Genomic DNA, 20,047 nt, shown 5'->3' with positions numbered 1-20,047 from the left:
GGACTACTGTTGGTGTCGTGGAAAGGGTATCTCTGCCCCTTAAGTCTCTATTCTAACAACAGTGGAATTTTTTGTATACCTTCGGTAGGAAAAACTTTTCTCGGTCAGCGCTGAAAGGATATTGCTCAGCCTTAAGCCTCGCCCTTGGACTGATGTGAGTCAATATTTCCTCTTTGTTGGAGTTGTCTTTCCTCATATGAGCCTCGATCGTAATTACCTGTCCCCAGTTAGAAGTTAGACCTCCTCCATAGAATATGGTTCGGGAACCCCTATGAACCATTACACCAGGCATCAGATATTCACCTGACGCTGAAGAGTTTTCCTTTTCGCTTTGGCCTCGGCCAAGATAGTAAGCGAACTCCATAGTCTTCCTTACTATGCCTACTGCTATTCAAAGGGATGGGGAGAGTTAATGCTCAGCTTCGTCCTTGAGTTTATTGCTAAGACTCAAAATTCGGGAGTACAGTAGTGGATCATAGAATCGTGCCCTTCTGAATTGAGTCTCCGTAATGTATCTGATGACACAGATTAACTGCTACTTTGTCCAGTGAGAGCCTCGAGTTATTACCTTAAAAGAACTGCAGGAGCTTGCCCCCTAGTGTAAGCACTCTTCGTCAGCACATGTAAGGTCAAGAGAAGGATCACTAAGAACACGATCTCGGCATGGATTCGCAAGGTCATAGAATGGGCATTGAATCCTGATGCTTATCTGCAGGCAAGAAGCCCTAGACCTTACGACATTAGGGGCGTAAGTACGTCCCTAGCATTTAAGAACTACTCTGTGATGTAGGTCCTTTAGGAGAGTGTGTGGAAGCATCAGATGACCTTTACTGTCCACTACCTGCAAGATGTGACCCATAGGTACATGGAGTCATTTTCCATTGGTCCTGTGGTGGCTGTACTAGTGGTTTAGAGACCAAGCTCCTTGATGAACAAATAGCAGATGGTAGAATGCAGAGGTTACTCGGAATTAAGTCTTGGGTGAATGATAAGAATAATTGGCTCTTTCTTTCATCTTCATCCCCATACCCCTTGGCGAGGTGGGATTCAGTAACGTCTATGGTTGGTTCAAAGAATCCGATGATTCCTGAGAATTCATACTTAGACTAGTCACATTGGCAGTATCACACAATCACACGTACTGTATTCCACAGGCCACTAAAGCATAGCACAAGCATGGGAGGAAACCCCAGGTCAAAAGGACTTCCACTCAGCTTATAGGGAGTCTTCCCTAATAGAGAACGAAAGGGTTTGTATTTAGTATCGGAACAAATGACAAATTTTAAGTCATTTATATTTTTCCTAACGATACAAACCTTGAGTTCTTTATACAAATTTGACCCGCCATCACCTATCTTCCAGCAAGTCCTGCTTGCAATAAAATGGTACGAGATAACACCGGTGTTTGTGTGTAAGCGGGGTAGCCAGTAGTACCCCCTAAACCCCCCTGTATATAGATGTGGGGTAGTTACACTTCGCTAAAAGTATTATGGCTAGTTTTCCAGCTTTGTTGAAAGTATATTCCCTAATAAAGAGCTCAAGTTTTGTATCGTTAGGAAAAGTACAAATTACTTTAAATTTGTCGTTTTTAGTTGAAAAGAATCACTGTGGAGTATATCATAACCTTGATGGTAGTTTATATTATTATTTTAGTTTTGTGTACTGTCATATATAGATGGAGTTTCTATTTATAGATATTTTTTTTTTACAATTTTTTTTGCATCAGAGCCTATTTTTTCTTACTTATTGGAGAGGCTGAAATGAGGAAGCATTTAATATGTATTAGTTATACTGTCACTGTATAACTTTACATTGCTTTTCAAAAAAATAAACATTTTTCAATATTAAACTTACCCGATAATCATGTAGCTGTCAACTCCGTTGCCCGACAGAATTCTATGGAGGGATACGCCAGCTATCACAATACTAGAAGGGGGTGTACTTACCAGCGCCACCTGTGGCCAGGTACTCAAGTACTTCTTGTTGACACCTCCTCAATTATTCCTCTGTCGTGCTTCTGACAAGACGTTCTGGGATACGCTTATGTTCTTGGAGTATTTTCACGACTTTGGTGAAGTATTTCTCTTTGATTTCGGCTGTCGCTTTACTGGAAACTTCTATTTTAGCTTAGTTAGCTTTTGGAATTAATTTGATTAATTTTGGTGACGAAGAGAGTATGAACTCTCGTTCACCTTTCAATGGCCGACCCTTCCCTTAGACGGAAGTGTTGGTGTCTAAGAGAGTATAGACTCTCTTTCTTAATTTTGCTTAACAAAAGTTATAGATTTATTTTATATCTCTCCGCCTCTTATAGGCCTCTTCGATTAACTTCCTTTTATTATAAACTTATTAAAATTAATTTTTATATTTGTTTATATTCGACCTTCCTAATAGTAGGCGGTCTTTTCTTGGTACCGAAGTTAATTATCGTGAGCCCGTCATTTCGGTTTTACCTGTTAACATATTATGCTATTTTAAGGTCTTTGAAAGAATTTCTTTGATAGTCTCGTACTTTTTCAAAGTTGAACTAACGTTTTGTTTGTCTCGGCAGTTGTTGACGTTCAGAACGTTTCAACTTGCACTCTATCGTTACGATAGAGAAAGAATGTTCACGGTTTTACATTGCAGTAAGAGTAACCGTGTCTAGCGTTTTGTTCATTCTTTCTTAACTTAATGGTTTTGATCCTAATAAGGAACTTTTCTTTTTGGGAAATATTTCAGTTTTTTCCTTTAACAATAATATGTTTTAACGATATATATGATTGGGCTCTTCTCTCAGGTTCTAAGTCAAGAGAGAGAGAGAGAGAGATAGAGACGGAGGGAGAAAGAGGATAAACGTTTCCCTCAAGCCTGCCAGGCGTACGAGTAACGTCGTTATCGTTTTGCTCTTATCCCTAGTCTCTTTAGGGGAAGAAACTAAACGTTTCTAGAGTGATCTAGTGTTTAGTCTCTTTCCAGCCACTGAATTTTCTTTCATTAGATTTTTCTGTTACATTGTAATTCTGTTTTCGCAATTACTAACTTTTGAGAAGGATAGAATTGCGTGTTTCAGGTACAAACCACTTAAAGTTTCGAGTTCAGTGAAATAAGTGCAAACAGAAATCAAAGTGATAAGTGATTGATGTCAGTGTTATGCGTGAGGGTACTTTTGTGCGCGCCAGTCGTCCTCCCAGTCCGGGACCTCTTGCAAGCTCCCAAGCCCAGGGGAGAAGCAATGTCGAAGGGCAAATGGGTTCGGCAGGCCTTGATCGGCGCACAGAAGTATCCTCGGTGGTTGTGGGCGTGTCTTACCGAGACCGTCACTCCCACCCGCAGACGATTGAGCCCTTATTTTGCTCGTCTGCAGAAGAGATTTAGAGGAGAAAATAAAGGCAGAGTAACGCTGGTCTCAGGTCTCTAGACCTCTTAAACGTAAAGTCCAGACCTATGCCAGACGTACGAAGTAAAGTTCAACAACCCGGATGCAGTCATTGGGTTAGCTCTGACTCTCCTCAGTCATCAGTTTGTCGGGCTGAGAGTGCGCCTACACTACCCCCCGCCTATGCTCGCTCCGCCTGATCGCAGTACCACCTGCCAGGCGTACGATGTTGTGGACTCTACTACAGTCCATGCAGCACAGCTTTCGGACCTGATGCGTGAGTGTCGTGCTGAGAGTGTTGCACCTCCTCCTCCTCCTGCACCGGTGGTGCACCAACCGCCTGCACCCGTTCAGCCTGTGCTGCACCCGCCTGCACCGGTGGTGCACCAACCGGCTGCACCCGTTCAGCCTGTGCTGCACCCGCCTGCACTCGCTGCACCCAGTCGCAGCACCATCTGCCAGGCGTACGATGTTGTGGACTCTACTACAGTCCATGCAAGCACAGCTTTCGGACCTGTTGCGTGAGTATCGGGCTGAGAGTGTTGCACCTCCACCTGCACCCTTTCAGCCTGTGCTCAACCCGCCTGCACTCGCTGCACCCAGTCGCAGCACCATCTGCCAGGCGTACGATGTTGTGGACTCTACTACAGTCCATGCAAGCACAGCTTTCGGACCTGTTGCGTGAGTGTCGGGCTGAGAGTGTTGCACCTCCACCTGCACCCGTTCAGCCTGTGCTCAACCCGCCTGCACTCGCTGCACCCAGTCGCAGCACCTTCTGCCAGGCGTACGATGTTGAACCTCTTTCTGTGTTCGCTGTTCCCAGTGTTGTTCAGCCTCAGCCTTCTTTAAGGCAACCTTCGGTTTGGGATCAGGAGGATTACTCCACTCTTCCTCCTCCTCCCCTGGCTGCTCCACCGGTGGTGCAACTCTCGGTGGAGGTACAACCTCTTCCACCTGTGAGTCAGTCTCCTCAGCTGCTGCACCGAGCTCAACCCGTGCACCCTGTTCCTGCGCCTCAGACACCTCTGCTTGCGGGAACTTTACCTTGTTCTGCGCAACCTCGGTCTCTTCACGCTCCACTCATACCACAGGAACAGGAACTTTCTGCACCTTCCACTGTTGTTGTTCCAGCTCGTTCTGACTCTGCTGTTCAGCATACCTTACCTCCATTTTCAAACCATGGCAAAAATATGAATCATGAGTTATGAATGTAAGGTAAACATTATGTTGATTTTTAAACCCCATGCAAGCATGCATAAAGCACTCTAGCACTGGTCATGGAATTTCTAAGAATGTTAAACGCCATGCACACGCTCTGCTTTCCTTACAGCAGGCTCTGCTTACAGCAGGCTCTGCTTACTACATGCTCAGCATTCAAGCATGCTCTGCATTCAGCATGCTCTGCATACAACATGCTCTACATACAGCATGCTCTGCATACAGCATACTCTGCATTCATCATGCTCTGCATACCTTACCGCATGCTTCTCAACATATCTTGGGTTGTTGCCAACTCACTAGACTGTCAAGCAGTTTCATAACGTTGCCTTCTAGTCTGCTGCTTTTGCACCAGTGAACCCTCACTCAGAGAACTTAGCTTTTCTAGGATAAGGTCCCTGTAGATGAGAAAGTTCTTTTCTCCCTCCTTCTGATATTCCCTTGAGGACTCTGTCATTTGGAGGGAGCCTTTAGCTGCATAACCTCTTATGGACTTTTATTTAAGCATAACATGCTTACAGGGAAAGTAATGGTTCCACTTCAGCCGCTAATCCCGTCTGTTACCACACCTGCTCCCATAGACCTTGAGCTGTGTTGCATGACATACAGTCCAAGCTTAGTCCTTGTTAGAGGATTTTTTTGTTTACGGAGTCAATGTGTCACGGGGAAGACGTTCAACAACCAACAGAAGGGACTTGTTGTGACGCAGTGCGGCAACCTCAGCAACCCGTTAAGGAGTTGTCTGTACGACCCAGATAGTCTAGACAGATTCGGGTTGTCACTGTACTTCCTCGCTTGCCCATGATTGACAGTTTACAGACTGTGCAGCAGTATCATGATCTTGTGTCCGGCTCCGTCAGACGACTGGCTTTTAAGAGCTCCCACAAGTCGTCGCTGTCTGGAGATTTTCAAATGGACTATGGATCTGACCAAGGAACTGGGCCTCCTGGTCAATTTTGAGGAGTCTCAGCTCGTTCCATCCCAGACCATTGTTTCCTTGGGTATGGATCTTCAGAGTCGAGCTTTTCGGACTTGTCCGTCGGCCCCAAGGATCTTCCAAGCCCTAGAATGCATCCAGAGCATGCTGAGAAGGAACCGATGCTTAGTCAGGCAGGGGATGAGTCTAACAGGGACACTTTCATCGCTGGCCCTGTTCATCGAGTTAGGGAGACTCCACCTCCGCCCCCTTCAGTATCATCTAGCTGCTCACTGGATAAAGGACATGACGCTAGAGACGGTCTCAGTTCCTGTTTCCGAAGAGATGAGCTCTACTCTAACGTGGTGGAAGAACAGCATTCTTCTCAAGGAAGGTCTACCTTTGGCTGTTCAGACCCCCGACCACCGTCTCTTCTCGGACGCATCGGACACGGGCTGGGGTGCGACACTGGACGGACAGGAATGCTCGGGAACATGGAATCAGAAGCAAAGGACACTTCACATCTATTGCAAGGAGTTGTTGGCAGTTCATCTGGCCTTGATAAACTTCAAGTCCCTCCAGCTTAACAAGGTGGTGGAGGTGAACTCCGACTACACCACAGCCTTGGCTTACATCTCCAAGCAGAGAGGGACTCATTCGAGGAAGTTGTTCAAGTTCGCAAGGGACCTCCTCATTTGGTCAAAGATCGAAAGCTCACGCTGGTAACGAGGCTCATTCAGGGCGATATGAATGTCATGGCAGATCGCCTCAGCCGTAAGGGTCAGGCCTTCCCCACAGAGTGGACCCTTCACAAGAATGTTTGCAGCAGACTTTGGGCCCTGTGGGGTCAGCCAACCATAGTTCTATTCGCTACCTCGATGACCAAGAAGCTCCTCTTGTATTGTTCTCCGATTCCAGACCCAGCAGCAGTTCGCGTGGATGCCTTTCTGCTGGATTGGTCCCATCTCAACCTGTATGCATTCCCGCCGTTCAAGATTGTCAACAGGGTACTTCAGAAGTTCGCCTCTCACAAAGGGACACGGTTGACGTTGGTTGCTCCCCTCTGACCCGCGAGAGAAGGGTTCACCGAGGTACTGCAATGGCTGGTCGACGTTCCCAGGACTCTTCCTCCTAGAGTGGACCTTCTGCGTCAACCTCACGTAAAGAAGGTACACCCAAACCTCCACGCTCTTCGTCTGACTGCCTTCAGACTATCGAAAGTCTCTCAAGAACTAGAGGCTTTTCGAAGGAGGCAGCCAGAACGATTGCCAGAGCAAGGACGACATCCACTCTCAGAGTCTATCAGTCTTAATGGGAAGTCTTCCGAAGCTGGTGCAAGGCCAATGCAGTTTTCCTCAACCAGTACCACTGTAACCCAGATTGCTGACTTCCTGTTACATCTAAGGAACGTAAAATCCCTATCAGCTCCTACGATCAAGGGTTACAGAAGTATGTTGGCAGCGGTTTTCCGCCACAGAGGCTTGGATCTTTCCTCCAACAAAGATCTACAGGACCTCCTTAGGTCTTTTGAGACCTCAAAGGAACGTCGGTTGTCCACTCCAGGCTGGAATCTAGACGTGGTCCTAAGGTTCCTAATGTCATCAGGATTTGAACCGTTCCAATCAGCCTCTTTTAAGGACCTCACATTAGAAACTCTTTTCCTCGTGTGCTTAGCAACAGGTAAAAGAGTAAGTGAGATCCACGCCTTCAGCAGGAACATAGGTTTCACATCTGAAACGGCTACATGTTCCTTGCGGCTCGGTTTTTTTGGCTAAAACGAGCTTCCTTCCCGTCCTTACCCTAAGTCGTTCGAGATCCCAAGCCTGTCCAACATGGTGGGGAACGAACTAGAGAGAGTACTTTGCCCTGTTAGAGCTCTTAAGTACTATCTAAGAAGGTCAAAACCATTACGAGGACAATCAGAAGCCTTATGGTGTGCTATCAAGAAGCCTTCTCTACCAATGTCTAAGAACTCAGTTTCTTTCTACTTCAGGCTTCTGATTAGAGAAGCAAATTCTCATCTGAAGGAAGAAGACCTTGCTTTGCTGAAGGTAAGGACACATGAAGTGAGAGCTGTGGCTACTTCAGTGGCCTTCAAACAAAACCGTTCTCTGCAGAGTGTTATGGATGCAACCTATTGGAGAAGCAAGTCAGTGTTCGCATCATTCTATCTCAAAGATGTCCAGTCTCTTTACGAGTACTGCTACACCCTGGGTCCATTCGTAGCAACGAATGCAGTAGTAGGCGAGGGCTCAGCCACTACATTCCCATAATTCCATAACTTTTTAACCTTTCTCTTGAATACTTTTTATGGGTTGTTCGGTTGGCTAAGAAGCCTTCCACATCCTTGTTGATTTGGCGGGTGGTCAATTCTTTCTTGAGAAGCGCCGAGGTTAAAGGTTGTGATGAGGTCCTTTAGTATGGGTTGCAGCCCTGTATACTTTAGCACCTTTGGGTTGATTCAGCCTCCAAGAGGAACGCTGCGCTCAGTAAGGAAGACGAACTTAAAAAAGAGACAGAGTAACGGTTCAATTCGACTTCCTTACCAGGTACTTATTATTTCATTGTTATTTGAGATAACTGTTATATGAAATATGGGATACTTAGCTATCCTTTAATCTTGTACACTGGTTTTCACCCACCCCCCTGGGTGTGAATCAGCTACATGATTATCGGGTAAGTTTAATATTGAAAAATGTTATTTTCATTAGTAAAATAAATTTTTGAATATACTTACCCGATAATCATGATTTAATTGACCCTCCCTTCCTCCCCATAGAGAACCAGTGGGACCGAGGAATAATTGAGGAGGTGTCAACAAGAAGTACTTGAGTACCTGGCCACAGGTGGCGCTGGTAAGTACACCCCCTTCTAGTATTGTGATAGCTGGCGTATCCCTCCATAGAATTCTGTCGGGCAACGGAGTTGACAGCTACATGATTATCGGGTAAGTATATTCAAAAATTTATTTTACTAATGAAAATAACATATTTATGCATTTCAGGTTTGACAGATGATGATGCTCTTAAGATATGGAAGGGGTTGTTCTACTGCATGTACATGGCAGACAAGCCCCTGGTACAGGTATGTGCATTACATCGCTGTATATCAAAGAGCATATACATTTCCATTTATGCATGTGATACTCAAATTATTTATGCCTAACTTTTATTTCAGAGGGTGTGGGAGTTTTTATGTTGTATTGGATTGCCATTCTTTATACAATGCAGTTGGGCACTTATGATGTCACCTACCACAAGAATAAGTTGAAATAAATAATTGATCTGGCACTATATACCAAACCCTTTCGCTCTTTACGGTGGAGATATATTTCGGCGACAGCTAAAACTAGCCATAAGACTTTTAGCAAGGTGTAACTACCCAGCGCTAGTTAGCAGTGGTTAGACTGACCACCCCGGTCACACCCACATTGATGACACTGTCACTTTTTATTATAGCTTGGTAGAAAATAGGCATTCCATCTCTCTCTCCTGTTAACCTTAATTAACTAGCGTTTAACTGAATATCGTTTTTGTACGTTCAGCCTCTGTTCAAGGACAAACTAGTAAAACCATGTCTATTACCACCCTCCACCAGGGGAGTCTCTCGTTGCCTCCTACGGAAACGTTTGCGTTCAGGTCTTCCTGTGTAAGGAATGGCTTTCTAGAGTGCAACAGTTAGAGGTACAACGGGAGCGCACATGGCTGCCGGAGGGGTTGACCATGGTCTTCCACTCTGAGACTGGAGATGATGCACCAATAGAATTCTTGTGTCCTTGCTGCAGCTCTCTCTGCTTATGCTCACATTCATTCCAGCAGCTCTGGCAAAAGAACGAGATCAGTTGTAGACTGGTTCCCCTCCGGGCTACCATTTGGCAGATCGCTTTGGACAGTAGTGTACGCTGCTCGGTGGTCTGCCTCCAGGTGTCGGGCGTCCTTCCCGTTCGCAGGACGGGTGCCGTTTCTCCTATCTACAAGTCTCGTAGGTTATAACAGTTCGGGATTATTACCTACATCGTTCCCAACGGGTGACAACAAAACTATAAAACTTATAGTTTTGTGAGACAAGGGCCATCAGGACCTGCACCTCGGGTTTTGACCTCTCACAAGGAAAAACCTGCTGTTCTTAAAGTTCAACATAGCCATATTTGTCTCCCTGTGAGGGATATCCTCCTCAGGTAGGAGGGCATGAGTACTTTGCTTCTTGACACATCAGCGTGGGTTAGCAAAGACCCTAGTCTCGCAGAGAAGTTTTGCACACCCATCCACAGAGTGCTAGAGAGGTGGGTGAGTGAGCACCACTGCCTGGCAAAAGTTTGAGCGTAACCCAGATTGCTCGCCATAGCACTTATAGTGAGTAAGCCGGTGGCAACGCACAGAGCTACATCTTCGCAAGAGTGTCAAGTACATGCTACTGTACTTCGGTAGAACCTTGAGAGCTTGCTAGCACTCGCCAGTGCTTGCTTACACTGCCACTGCTCGCTGGCACTCGCTAATGCACACTTGCCAGCACCTTATGTGCCAACCTCATCTGGAAACCTAGCTAGTGTTTGGGTTCTTTGCATACTGGGTGAACAAAACCTTACATACAGTACGAGACTATTCTCTTTCATGAGTGAGCTCACCCGACACTAAGCATAGTGAGGTGCGTCGGCGAAGTTCCCTCTTTGAAGAGGTCCACGCAACAACAGGTGGTCGATAACAACCCCATAGTATAAGGCAGATACGAGCTACATTGGGTGCCTGCCAGCTGCTTACAGTTGCCACATGCCACAATTGTGCCCTTAGGGCATAACAAGTCTCATTAGACATAATCCTTTTGGGATTATTGCTGCAGATAAGAATACTTTCCGACTGCCACAGCCCACATGCTGTCAGCCTCCGACTCCTTACAATCTCTCCTCATCCCATTACGCCCCCAGGTAAGTTTTGCAAGCCTCTATTCCCAAAGGGATAGAGTCAGCTTGGGCTTACGTTTACGAACGATAGCAAACAATTTTTCGCTTACGGGGACGCTTGTCGCAAACACCTACTACAGATGAAGGTTTGATTGCTTTGCTAGCTGCATTTACTTTTCGTTGGTCATCGATCAATTCCATTGAGCAATATGTTGCGCTTCATCACACACACGTTGTTCCCACAACTGACACCACAAGTTCTGTGAAGGTGCTCATACACAGAAACTTGTTCACGATGCTCAGGCTCGTTTTTGGGCACTTACCCGGAGTCAGAGAAGTTAAGATTTAACACAGCCGCATGCGGTCAAGCGAGCTGTTAATGCCAACAAAGGCAGTTCACTTTGCCAATTGCATGCATTACTCATGGGGGAATGCACACCCGTGAGGGATAGCAAGTACTATGTACCATCATACAATTTGGAACCTCATTCTAATAAATCATTAGATCTCTTCCTAATTCAATGATTGTATTTCTTGGGGAGAGTCAGGGTATTTATGACCATCCTACCTTTCCGTAAAACGGCATAGGTAGTCTGCCTTCGAGTAGTCACCTCCATTCCAGTCAGATCCTCCCTAACATCTCCGGATTTTTTATCTAAGCATCGAAAGTAATTAGACTCCCAAACTTTGCATAAGCGAGTCTGTTCCCATGGGAGGGAATAATCGGATCTTACGCCAGTATTAATGAATGGGAACGGAGAAATGTGAAACATTTGCAGTTTCTAGGGGATTTCTGTCATAGGAAGAAGGAGGTCTTGTTTTTGGACTTTTTCGTTGTTCTTCAATCAATTTTAGGCCGCAATAAACCATTCGAGCCACACCCGGATCTTCGTTCTGCCTTGTCATTCCCGTCATAAGATCGGAAGAAAATTGCCTTCTTTAGTGAAAAATTTCCTGTCTGTGTTACTGGTCCATAGCTAAACTTATACATACAACTACCTTTGAGACTAAATGATTGGAGATACGTCTCAATCTTGTGTATCAGAAGTAGTTGCGTGCGATCTTTCGTTAGCGATTGATCGTTTGCTTGACAGCGATCAACTAGGGATATTTGCTGTAATGTCATTCACTGGAGAGTACTGGCTACCCAGGGATTACTAGGTCTGTAAGCAACATACGCGTCCAACTCCCATGGGAACGAAAACAGTTGGAGGACAGGGGTCACTACCCATTACAGAAAGTTTCTTGCAACCGATTGCATGACTCGACAGCAATTGACTTGAAATGCCTACTTACTAAGCAATCTATCGATCCCTCGGGCACCCCTATAAGAGTTGGTCTGCTTGAGAGACACATGTCTCGTATTCCTCTCAGTTGAAAATTTGTCATTTCAAAACTAGATAATGTGCATAATAAATATCTAAACTCAACTAACAGCTAAATTAGATAGGGATTCACAGTACTGTATGGATACCTTTATTTTTTTGTAGAATTGTGTTAAAGGCAAATGTCTCTTATGTAAGCATAGGGTAGGTTGTAATTATCATAAGCCTACCTAAAAAAAAAAAAATTGAGTAATCAACTAACTTGGGTGTATAGAACCTGAATTATGTCAAAAGTAAAGTAAAATGAGGTCATGATGGACATAATATACTGTAGGTGGAACCATCATTTGCAATGGTACACTTAATCTAGATTTCAAGAGTGGGACTATTGTAGCTTGTACCATAACATGAAAACTGCGAATCCTACTCCCCTTCTATCCATGTAATGCTTACACAACTGCACCTTGGATGGAGATGTAGTCCACAAGGATTTGGAGCAGCACCCTTGGTAGCAAGGGAGACTTTCAGGTTGTACACCTTACTCATGGGGTAAAATGGGTCTTTTCGTCAATACAAGGTAATTTCATTCTGTCTTTAAGCAATGAAGAATTAAGTATTTCTGTAAGGAAGGATACAAGAAACAAAATTAGTTGATTATAATAACAAAGGATGCTTGAGACAAAGATTTCTCTTTGGAATAGAAATATGCCATACCAGGTACATACCAATAAATTCATTCACTCGTGTGCACCTAGATACAATAACATCAGGCTTGATTGATTCATGCATTCTCCAACATGTTAATTTTCTTTGCTATTTTTCAGGTGTAGGCAGAATCTGATTGTGCCCAAGTTTGCCTAGTGGCAGGATCTGATTAGCATCTGGTATCTATTGAAATCCATTATAGGGTCTTATCATTGCAAGATTCTATCCGGTTCAGTTGTGATTCACTAAAGATTATCCTCAACTTTAGAAAACTGTCATATCATTGCATGTGAAAGTGATTTATTTTTTTATATCAGGTCTTGAAATCCATTATACAGTCTGTCATTGCAAGATTACACCTGGTTCAGTGGTGGTTTACTAAAGATTATCCTCAACTTTAGAAAACTGTCAAATTGCATGTGAAAATGCTTTTTTTATTTATATCAGGTCTATTGTGGATGGTTAGAGGCTTTCTCCATTCTCCTGTGAATTGTTTTATATAATTGACTGAAGTTCTTTCTGTTATTTAGCCTGAGGTGTCTAAGTCTGAGGTTAGAGATACCTTGCTTTTATGGAAATTTGTTTTTTATTGTTAGTTATTAACTGCGTATAGTGTGCAGTAGATTAGGTATTTACTTTTTACTATCCGTACCATTAGTATTTTTCATTTTCTTTTTCCTTTGTGGGGTCAAGTCTCGCCTTTTATAAGATATTTTATTTGAGTCATCTACTTGTATCTCAGATTCATAGAGGAGTACAGGTTTCTGGGTCCTAGGAGTTTATGCTATTCATTTGCTGTTCATTGATGATACTTTTATTTACCATTCCAGCAATTTCATCATCTTTCTTTTACTAATCTCGTCAATGGGTAGTAGGTTGTCTTGGGCATCAGCCACCCATTGAGATACTACTGCTAGAGAGTTATTGGATCCTTTGACTAGCCAGACAATACTACATAGGATCCCACTCTCTGGTTACAGCTCATTTTTCAATATTAATCTTACCCGATAATCATGTAGCTGTCAACTCCGTTGCCCGACAGAATTCTACGGAAGGGATACGCCAGCGATCGCTATACAAGAGGGGGGTGTACTCACAAGCGCCACCTGTGGCCAGGTACTGCAGTACTTCTTGTTGACACCACCTCAATTTTTCCTCTGTCGTGCCTCCGGCTAGACCTACATGGATACGCTGTTGATTCTGGAGTTTTTGCTCACGATTTGGTGATGTATTTGCTCTAGATTTTAGCTTTCGCTATTCAGGAAGTTTTATTATTAGCTTAGCTAGCTTTTGGAATTAATTTGATTAATTATGGTGACGAAGAGAGTATGAACTCTCTTTCACCTTTAGATGGCCGACCCTTCCCTTAGACGGAAGTGTTGGTGTCTAAGAGAGTATAGACTCTCTTTCTTAATTTTGCTTAACAAAAGTTATAGATTTATTTTATATCTCTCCGCCTTTTATAGGCCTTTTCGATTAACTTCCTTTTTTATAAACTTATTAAAATTAATTTTTATATTTGTTTATATTCGACCTTTCCTAATACTAGGCGGTCTTTTCTTGTACCGAAGTTAATTAACATTGAGCCCGTCATTTCGGTTTTACCTGTTAACATATTATGCTTTTTTTCAAAGTGGAACTAACGTTTTGTTTTGTCTCTGCAGTTGTTGACGTTCAGAACGTTCAACTTGCGCTCTATCGTTACGATAGAGAGAGAATTTTCACGGTGTCACGTTGCAGTAAGAGTAAACGGTTTCTAGCGTTTTGTTCATTCTTTCTTAGCTTAATAGTTTTAATTCTAATAAAGGAACTTTTTATTTGGGAAATCTTTCAGTTTTTTTCCTTTAACAATAATATGTTTTAACGATATATATGATTGGGCTCTTCTCTCAGGTTCTAAGTCGAGAGAGAGAGAGAGAGAGAGAGAGAGAGAGAGAGAGAGAGAGAGAGAGAGAGAGAGAGAGAGAGAGAGAGAGAGATAGAGACGGAGGGAGAGAGAGGAGGATAAACGTTTCGTTCAAGCGAGTAACGTTGTTATCGTTTTTGCTCTTCTCCCTAGTCTCTTTAGGGGAAGAAGGTAAACGTTTCTAGAGTTTTATTCTTGTTCTCAAGCTTTATGCGGTGAGAGATTTTAAACGTAGTTTATTTGATCTAGTGTTTAGTCTCTTTCCAGCCACTGAATTATTTATCTTTCATTAGATTTTTCTGTTACATTGTAATTCTGTTTTCGCAATTATTAACTTTTAAGGAAGGATAGAATTGCGTGTTTCAGGTACAAACCACTTAAAGTTTCGAGTTCAGTGAAATAAGTGCAAACAGAAAATCTAAAGTGATAAGTGATTAGCGCAAAGTGTTACAGTGTTGCGTTCGAGGGTTCGTCTGTTCGTGCCAGTTGTTCGCCTAGTCTGGGACCTCTTACAAGCTCCCAAGCCCAGGGGAGAAGTAATGTCGAAGGACTTATGGGTTCAGCAGGCCTTGATCGACGAACAGACGTTTTTCCCTCCGTGGTTTCGGGTGTATCTACACACGTTGCCGACGTGATCACCCCACCCACACAAAGACGAGAGAGCCCTTTCTTTCCTCGTCTGCGGTAGAGGTTTCTCGCAGAAACCATGGACCAATCTTGCAGCTTTTAAGTGCAAGTCGGTCCCTTCCGCACAAGTCCAACTCCTAGGTGTAGCCATTAGCACTGGGTCAGTTCGGACTTGCTGCAGTACGACAACTGCACACCTCCCAGAGAGGCAAGGTGGTATCGCAACAGGCAGTAGCTCCGTCTGTTGCCGCACCAGCTGTTTTAGACCCTCAGTCTCAACGGACAGTAGCTCCGTTTGTTGTTGTCTTTCTTAAACTCTAGTGGTCTTTGCTGCAGTCAATGCAGTCTCAGCTTGCGGTGTTGATGCAGGAGTTTCAGGCAGAGGAGGTTAATACACCTCCTCCTGCGAACGCTCCTCCTCCTCTGCGCAGTACAATCTGCCAGACGTATGAGGTTGAGGTTCCTCAGGCTACCTCCATGCTTGAGCTGCCGCGTTGGGAGTTGCCAGTTACCAGCGTTGTGCAGCAACCTCCACCTTCCTTAAGGCAACCTCAACAATGGGAACAGGAGTCTTATGCCTTACATCCTCCTCTTCCTTTGAGGCAAGAGTTTCTTGCAGTTAGACCATCTTCGAGGCAACAACCTCTTGAGGTACGACAACCTCTACCATCCTTGAGGCAGCCACCTCAGCTCTCGCAGCTGCTACCTCAACTTTCCTCAAGGCGAGAGCCTCAACTCTTGAGGCTAGCACCTCAAGAACCTCAACTCGTGAGACAGGAACTGCGTTCTGCGCAGCCGCTACCTCAACTCTCGCAGCTCACACCTCAAGAACCTCAACTCGTGAGACAGGAACCTGCTACTGCGCATCCACCTCAACCCTTGAGGCAAGCGCAACTCTTGAGGCAGGAACCTCATGCTATGAGTCAGCCACCTCAACGCATGCATCTTCCACTTTCTCCTCAGCTTGAGCCTCTTCCCATTCAACTTTGAAATAACAAATGACAATAATAACACCTCATTACTTTCATAACTTGCATTTGTAAAACATATACATGTATGCCTACACAAACATTATGATAATGGAGGTTATTCGTATTACTTAAAAAAAAAATATATATGTATTCCTTGCAATATATTTTTAACAAAATCGCAAAAATATGGCAAAAATATCTTCAAAACAAAAATGAATCATGAGTTATGAATATAATGTAAATATTATGTTGATATTAAAACCCCATGCAAGCATGCATGAAGTAATGCAGTGTTGCCAACAGGGCGAGTTTCCCTTTCCTGAGGTGAATTAGATTATAGTACGTATATTTAGTGCAGCTTAATTCTACGATTATCATGCCGGCTATCAAATTCATCAACAAAACAGTCTAAATCAATTCCCTCGGCATGTGCACTTTCAATGGACAGTAATGCGATATTACTCAATCTAGCACTGGTCATGGAATTTCTGAGAAATGTTACCCGCCATGCAACATGCTCTGCTTACCTTACAGCATGCTCTACATACAGCATGCTCTGCATACAGCATGCTCTGCATACCTTACTGCATGCTTCTCAGTCACACATCTTTGGTTGTTGCCAACTCACTAGACTGTCAAGCAGTTTCATAACGTTGCCTTCTAGTCTGCTGCTTTTGCACCAGTGAAACCCTCACTGAGAGAACTTAGCTTTTCTCGGATATGGTCCCTGTAGATGAGAAAGTGCTTTTCTCCCTCCTTCTGATATTCCCTTGAGGACTCTGTCATTTGGAGAGGAGCCTTTAGCTGCGTAACCTCCTATGGACTTTTATTTAAGCATAACATGCTTCCAGGGAAGGTAATGGTTCCACTTCAGTCGCTAACCCCGTCTGTTACCACACCTGCTCCCATAGACCTTGAGCTGTGTTGCAAGACATGCAGTCCAAGCTTAGTCCTTGTTAGAGGATTTTTTGTTTACGGAGTCAGGGTGTCACTGGGAAGACGTTCAACAACCAGCAGAAGTGACTTGTTGTGACGCAGTGCGGCAACCTCAGCAACCCGATAAGGAGTTGTCTGTACGACCCAGACAGTCTAGACAGCTTCGGGTTGTCACTGTACTTCCTCGCTTCCCCATGGTTGACAGTTCACAGACTGTGCAGCAGTACCATGATCTTGTGTCCGGCTCCGTCAGACGACTGGCTTTTAAGAGCTCCCACAAGTCGTCGCTGTCTGGAGATTCTCAGATGGACTATGGATCTGACCAAGGAACTGGGCCTCCTGGTCAATTTTGAGGAGTCCCAGCTCGTCCCATCCCAGACCATTGTCTACCTGGGTATGGATCTTCAGAGTCGAGCTTTTCGGGCTTTTCCGTTGGCCCCAAGGATCTTCCAAGCCCTAGAATGCATCCAGAGCATGCTGAGAAGGAACCGATGCTCAGTCAGGTAGTGGATGAGTCTAACAGGGACACTTTCATCGCTGGCCCTGTTCATCGTGTTAGGGAGACTCCACCTCCGCCCCCTTCAGTATCATCTAGCTGCTCACTGGATAAAGGACATGACGCTAGAGACGGTCTCAGTTCCTGTTTCCGAAGAGAGGAGGTCTACTCTCGCGTGGTGTAAGAACAGCTTTCTTCTCAAGGAAGTCTACCTTTGGCTGTTCAGAAACCCGACCGCCGTCTCCTCTCGGACGCATCAGACACGGGCTGGGGTGCGACTTTGGACGGACAGGAATGCTCGGGAACATGGAATCAGGAGCAAAGGACACTTCACATCAATTGCAAGGAGTTGTTGGCGGTTCTTCTGGCCTTGATAAACTTCAAGTCCCTCCAGCTTAACAAGGTGGTGGAGGTGGACTCTGACAACACCACAGCCCTGGCTTACATCTCCAAGCAGGGAGGGACTCTTTCGTGGAAGTTGTTCTAGATCGCAAGGGACCTCCTCATCTGGTCAAAGATCGAAAGCTCACGCTGGTAACGAGGTTCATTCAGGGCGGTATGAATGTCATGGCAGATCGCCTCAGCCGGAAGGGTCAGGTCATCCCCACAGAGTGGACCCTTCACAAGAATGTTTGCAGCAGACATTGGGCCCTGTGGGGTCAGCCAACCATAGATCTGTTCGCTTCCTCGATAACCTAGAGACTCCTGTTGTATTGTTCTCCGATTCCAGACCCAGCAGCAGTTCACGTGGTACTTTTCTGCTGGACTGGTCCCATCTCGACCTGTATGCATTCCCGCCGTTCAAGATTGTCAACAGGGTACTTCAGAAGTTCTCCTCTCGCAAAGGGACACGGCTGACGTTGGTTGGCTCCGCTCTGGCCCGCGAGAGAATGGTTCATAGAGATACTGCAATGGCTGGTCGACATTCCCAGGACTCTTCCTCTAGGAGTGAACCTTCTACGTCAACCTCACGTAAAGAAGGTACACCCAAACCTCCACGCTCTTCGTCTGACTGCCTTCAGACTTTCGAAAGACTCTCAAGAGCTAGGGGCTTTTCGAAGGAGGCAGCCAGAGCGATTGCCAGAGCAAGGAGAACATCCACTCTCAGAGTCTATCAGTCTCAAGGGGAAGTCTTCCGAAGCTGGTACAAGACCGATGCAGTTTCCTCAACCAGTACCACTGTAACCCAGATTGCTGACTTCCTGTTACATCTAAGGAAAGTAAGATCCCTTTCAGCTCCTACGATCAAGGGTTACAGAAGTATGTTGGCAGCGGTTTTCCGCCACAGAGGCTTGGATCTTTCCACCAACAAAGATCTACAGGACCTCCCTAGGTCTTTTGAGACCTCAAAGGAACGTCGGTTGTCCACTCCAGGCTGGAATCTAGACGTGGTCCTAAGGTTCCTTATGTCATCAAGATTTGAACCTCTCCAATCAGCCTCTTTTTAGGACCTCACATTAAAAACTCTTTCCCTCGTGTGCTTGACAACAGCTAAAAGAGTAAGTGAGATCCACGCCTTCAGCAGGATCATAGTTTTCACATCTGAAACGGCTACATGTTCCTTGCAGCTCGGTTTTTGCTAAACGAGCTTCCTTCACGTCCTTGGCCTAAGTCGTTCGAGATCCCAAGCCTGTCCAACTTGGTGGGGAATGAACTGGAGAGAGTACTTTGCCCAGTTAGAGCTCTTAGGTACTATCTAAAAAGGTCTTAACCTTTACGAGGACAATCAGAAGCCTTATGGTGTGCTATCAAGAAGCCTTCTTTTCCAAGGTCTAAGAACTCAGTTTCTTACTATTCAGGCTTCTGATTAGGGAAGCACATTCTCATCTGAAGGAAGAAGACCTTGCTTTGCTGAAGGTAAGGACACATGAAGTGAGAGCTGTGGCTACTTCAGTGGCCTTCAAACAGAGCCGTTCTCTGCAGAGTGTTATGGGTGCAACCTATTGGAGAAGCAAGTCAGTGTTCGCATCATTCTATCTCAAAGATGTCCAGTCTCTTTACGAGTACTGCTACACCCTGGGACCATTCGTAGCAACGAATGCAGTAGTAGGCGGGGGCTCAGCCACTACATTCCCATAATCCCATAACCTTTTAACCTTTCTCTTGAATACTTTTTATGGGTTGTACGGTCGGCTAAGAAGCCTTCCACATCCTTGTTGATTTGGCGGGTGGTCAATTCTTTCTTGAGAAGCGCCGAGGTTAAAGGTTGTGATGAGGTCCTTTAGTATGGGTTGCAGCCCTTGATACTTCAGCACCTTAGAGTTGTTCAGCCTCCTAAGAGGAACGCTGCGCTCAGTAAGGAAGACGAACTTATTTAAGGCAGAGTAATGGCTCAAGTCGACTTCCTTACCAGGTACTTATAATTTCATTGTTATTTTGAATAACTGATAATATGAAATACGGGATACTTAGCTTCTTGATATACATGTACACTGGTTTTCACCCACCTCCCTGGGTGTGAATCAGCTACATGATTATCGGGTAAGATTAATATTGAAAAATGTTATTTTCATTAGTAAAATAAATTTTTGAATATACTTACCCGATAATCATGATTTAATTGACCCACCCTTCCTCCCCATAGAACCAGTGGACCGAGGAAAAATTGAGGTGGTGTCAACAAGAAGTACTGCAGTACCTGGCCACAGGTGGCGCTTGTGAGTACACCCCCCTCTTGTATAGCGATCGCTGG

General features: G+C 44.8%; 1 protein-coding gene across 1 annotated transcript in view; it reads left to right on the top strand.

Moving 5' to 3' along the window:
- LOC137621654 (ribosomal RNA processing protein 1 homolog B-like) overlaps window positions 1-20,047 on the top strand; it is a 127,106-nt gene that overhangs the window by 3,891 nt on the left and 103,168 nt on the right. The window contains exon 2 of the mRNA XM_068352138.1: window positions 8,497-8,576. Coding sequence (XP_068208239.1) covers window positions 8,497-8,576 — 80 coding nt within the window. The remainder of the gene's footprint in view (window positions 1-8,496; window positions 8,577-20,047) is intronic.

This window comes from Palaemon carinicauda, chromosome 28 (genome assembly GCF_036898095.1).
Source record: "Palaemon carinicauda isolate YSFRI2023 chromosome 28, ASM3689809v2, whole genome shotgun sequence".
NCBI classification, from domain to species: Eukaryota; Metazoa; Arthropoda; class Malacostraca; order Decapoda; family Palaemonidae; genus Palaemon; species Palaemon carinicauda.
This window is presented reverse-complemented; position numbering and strand designations above follow the sequence as displayed.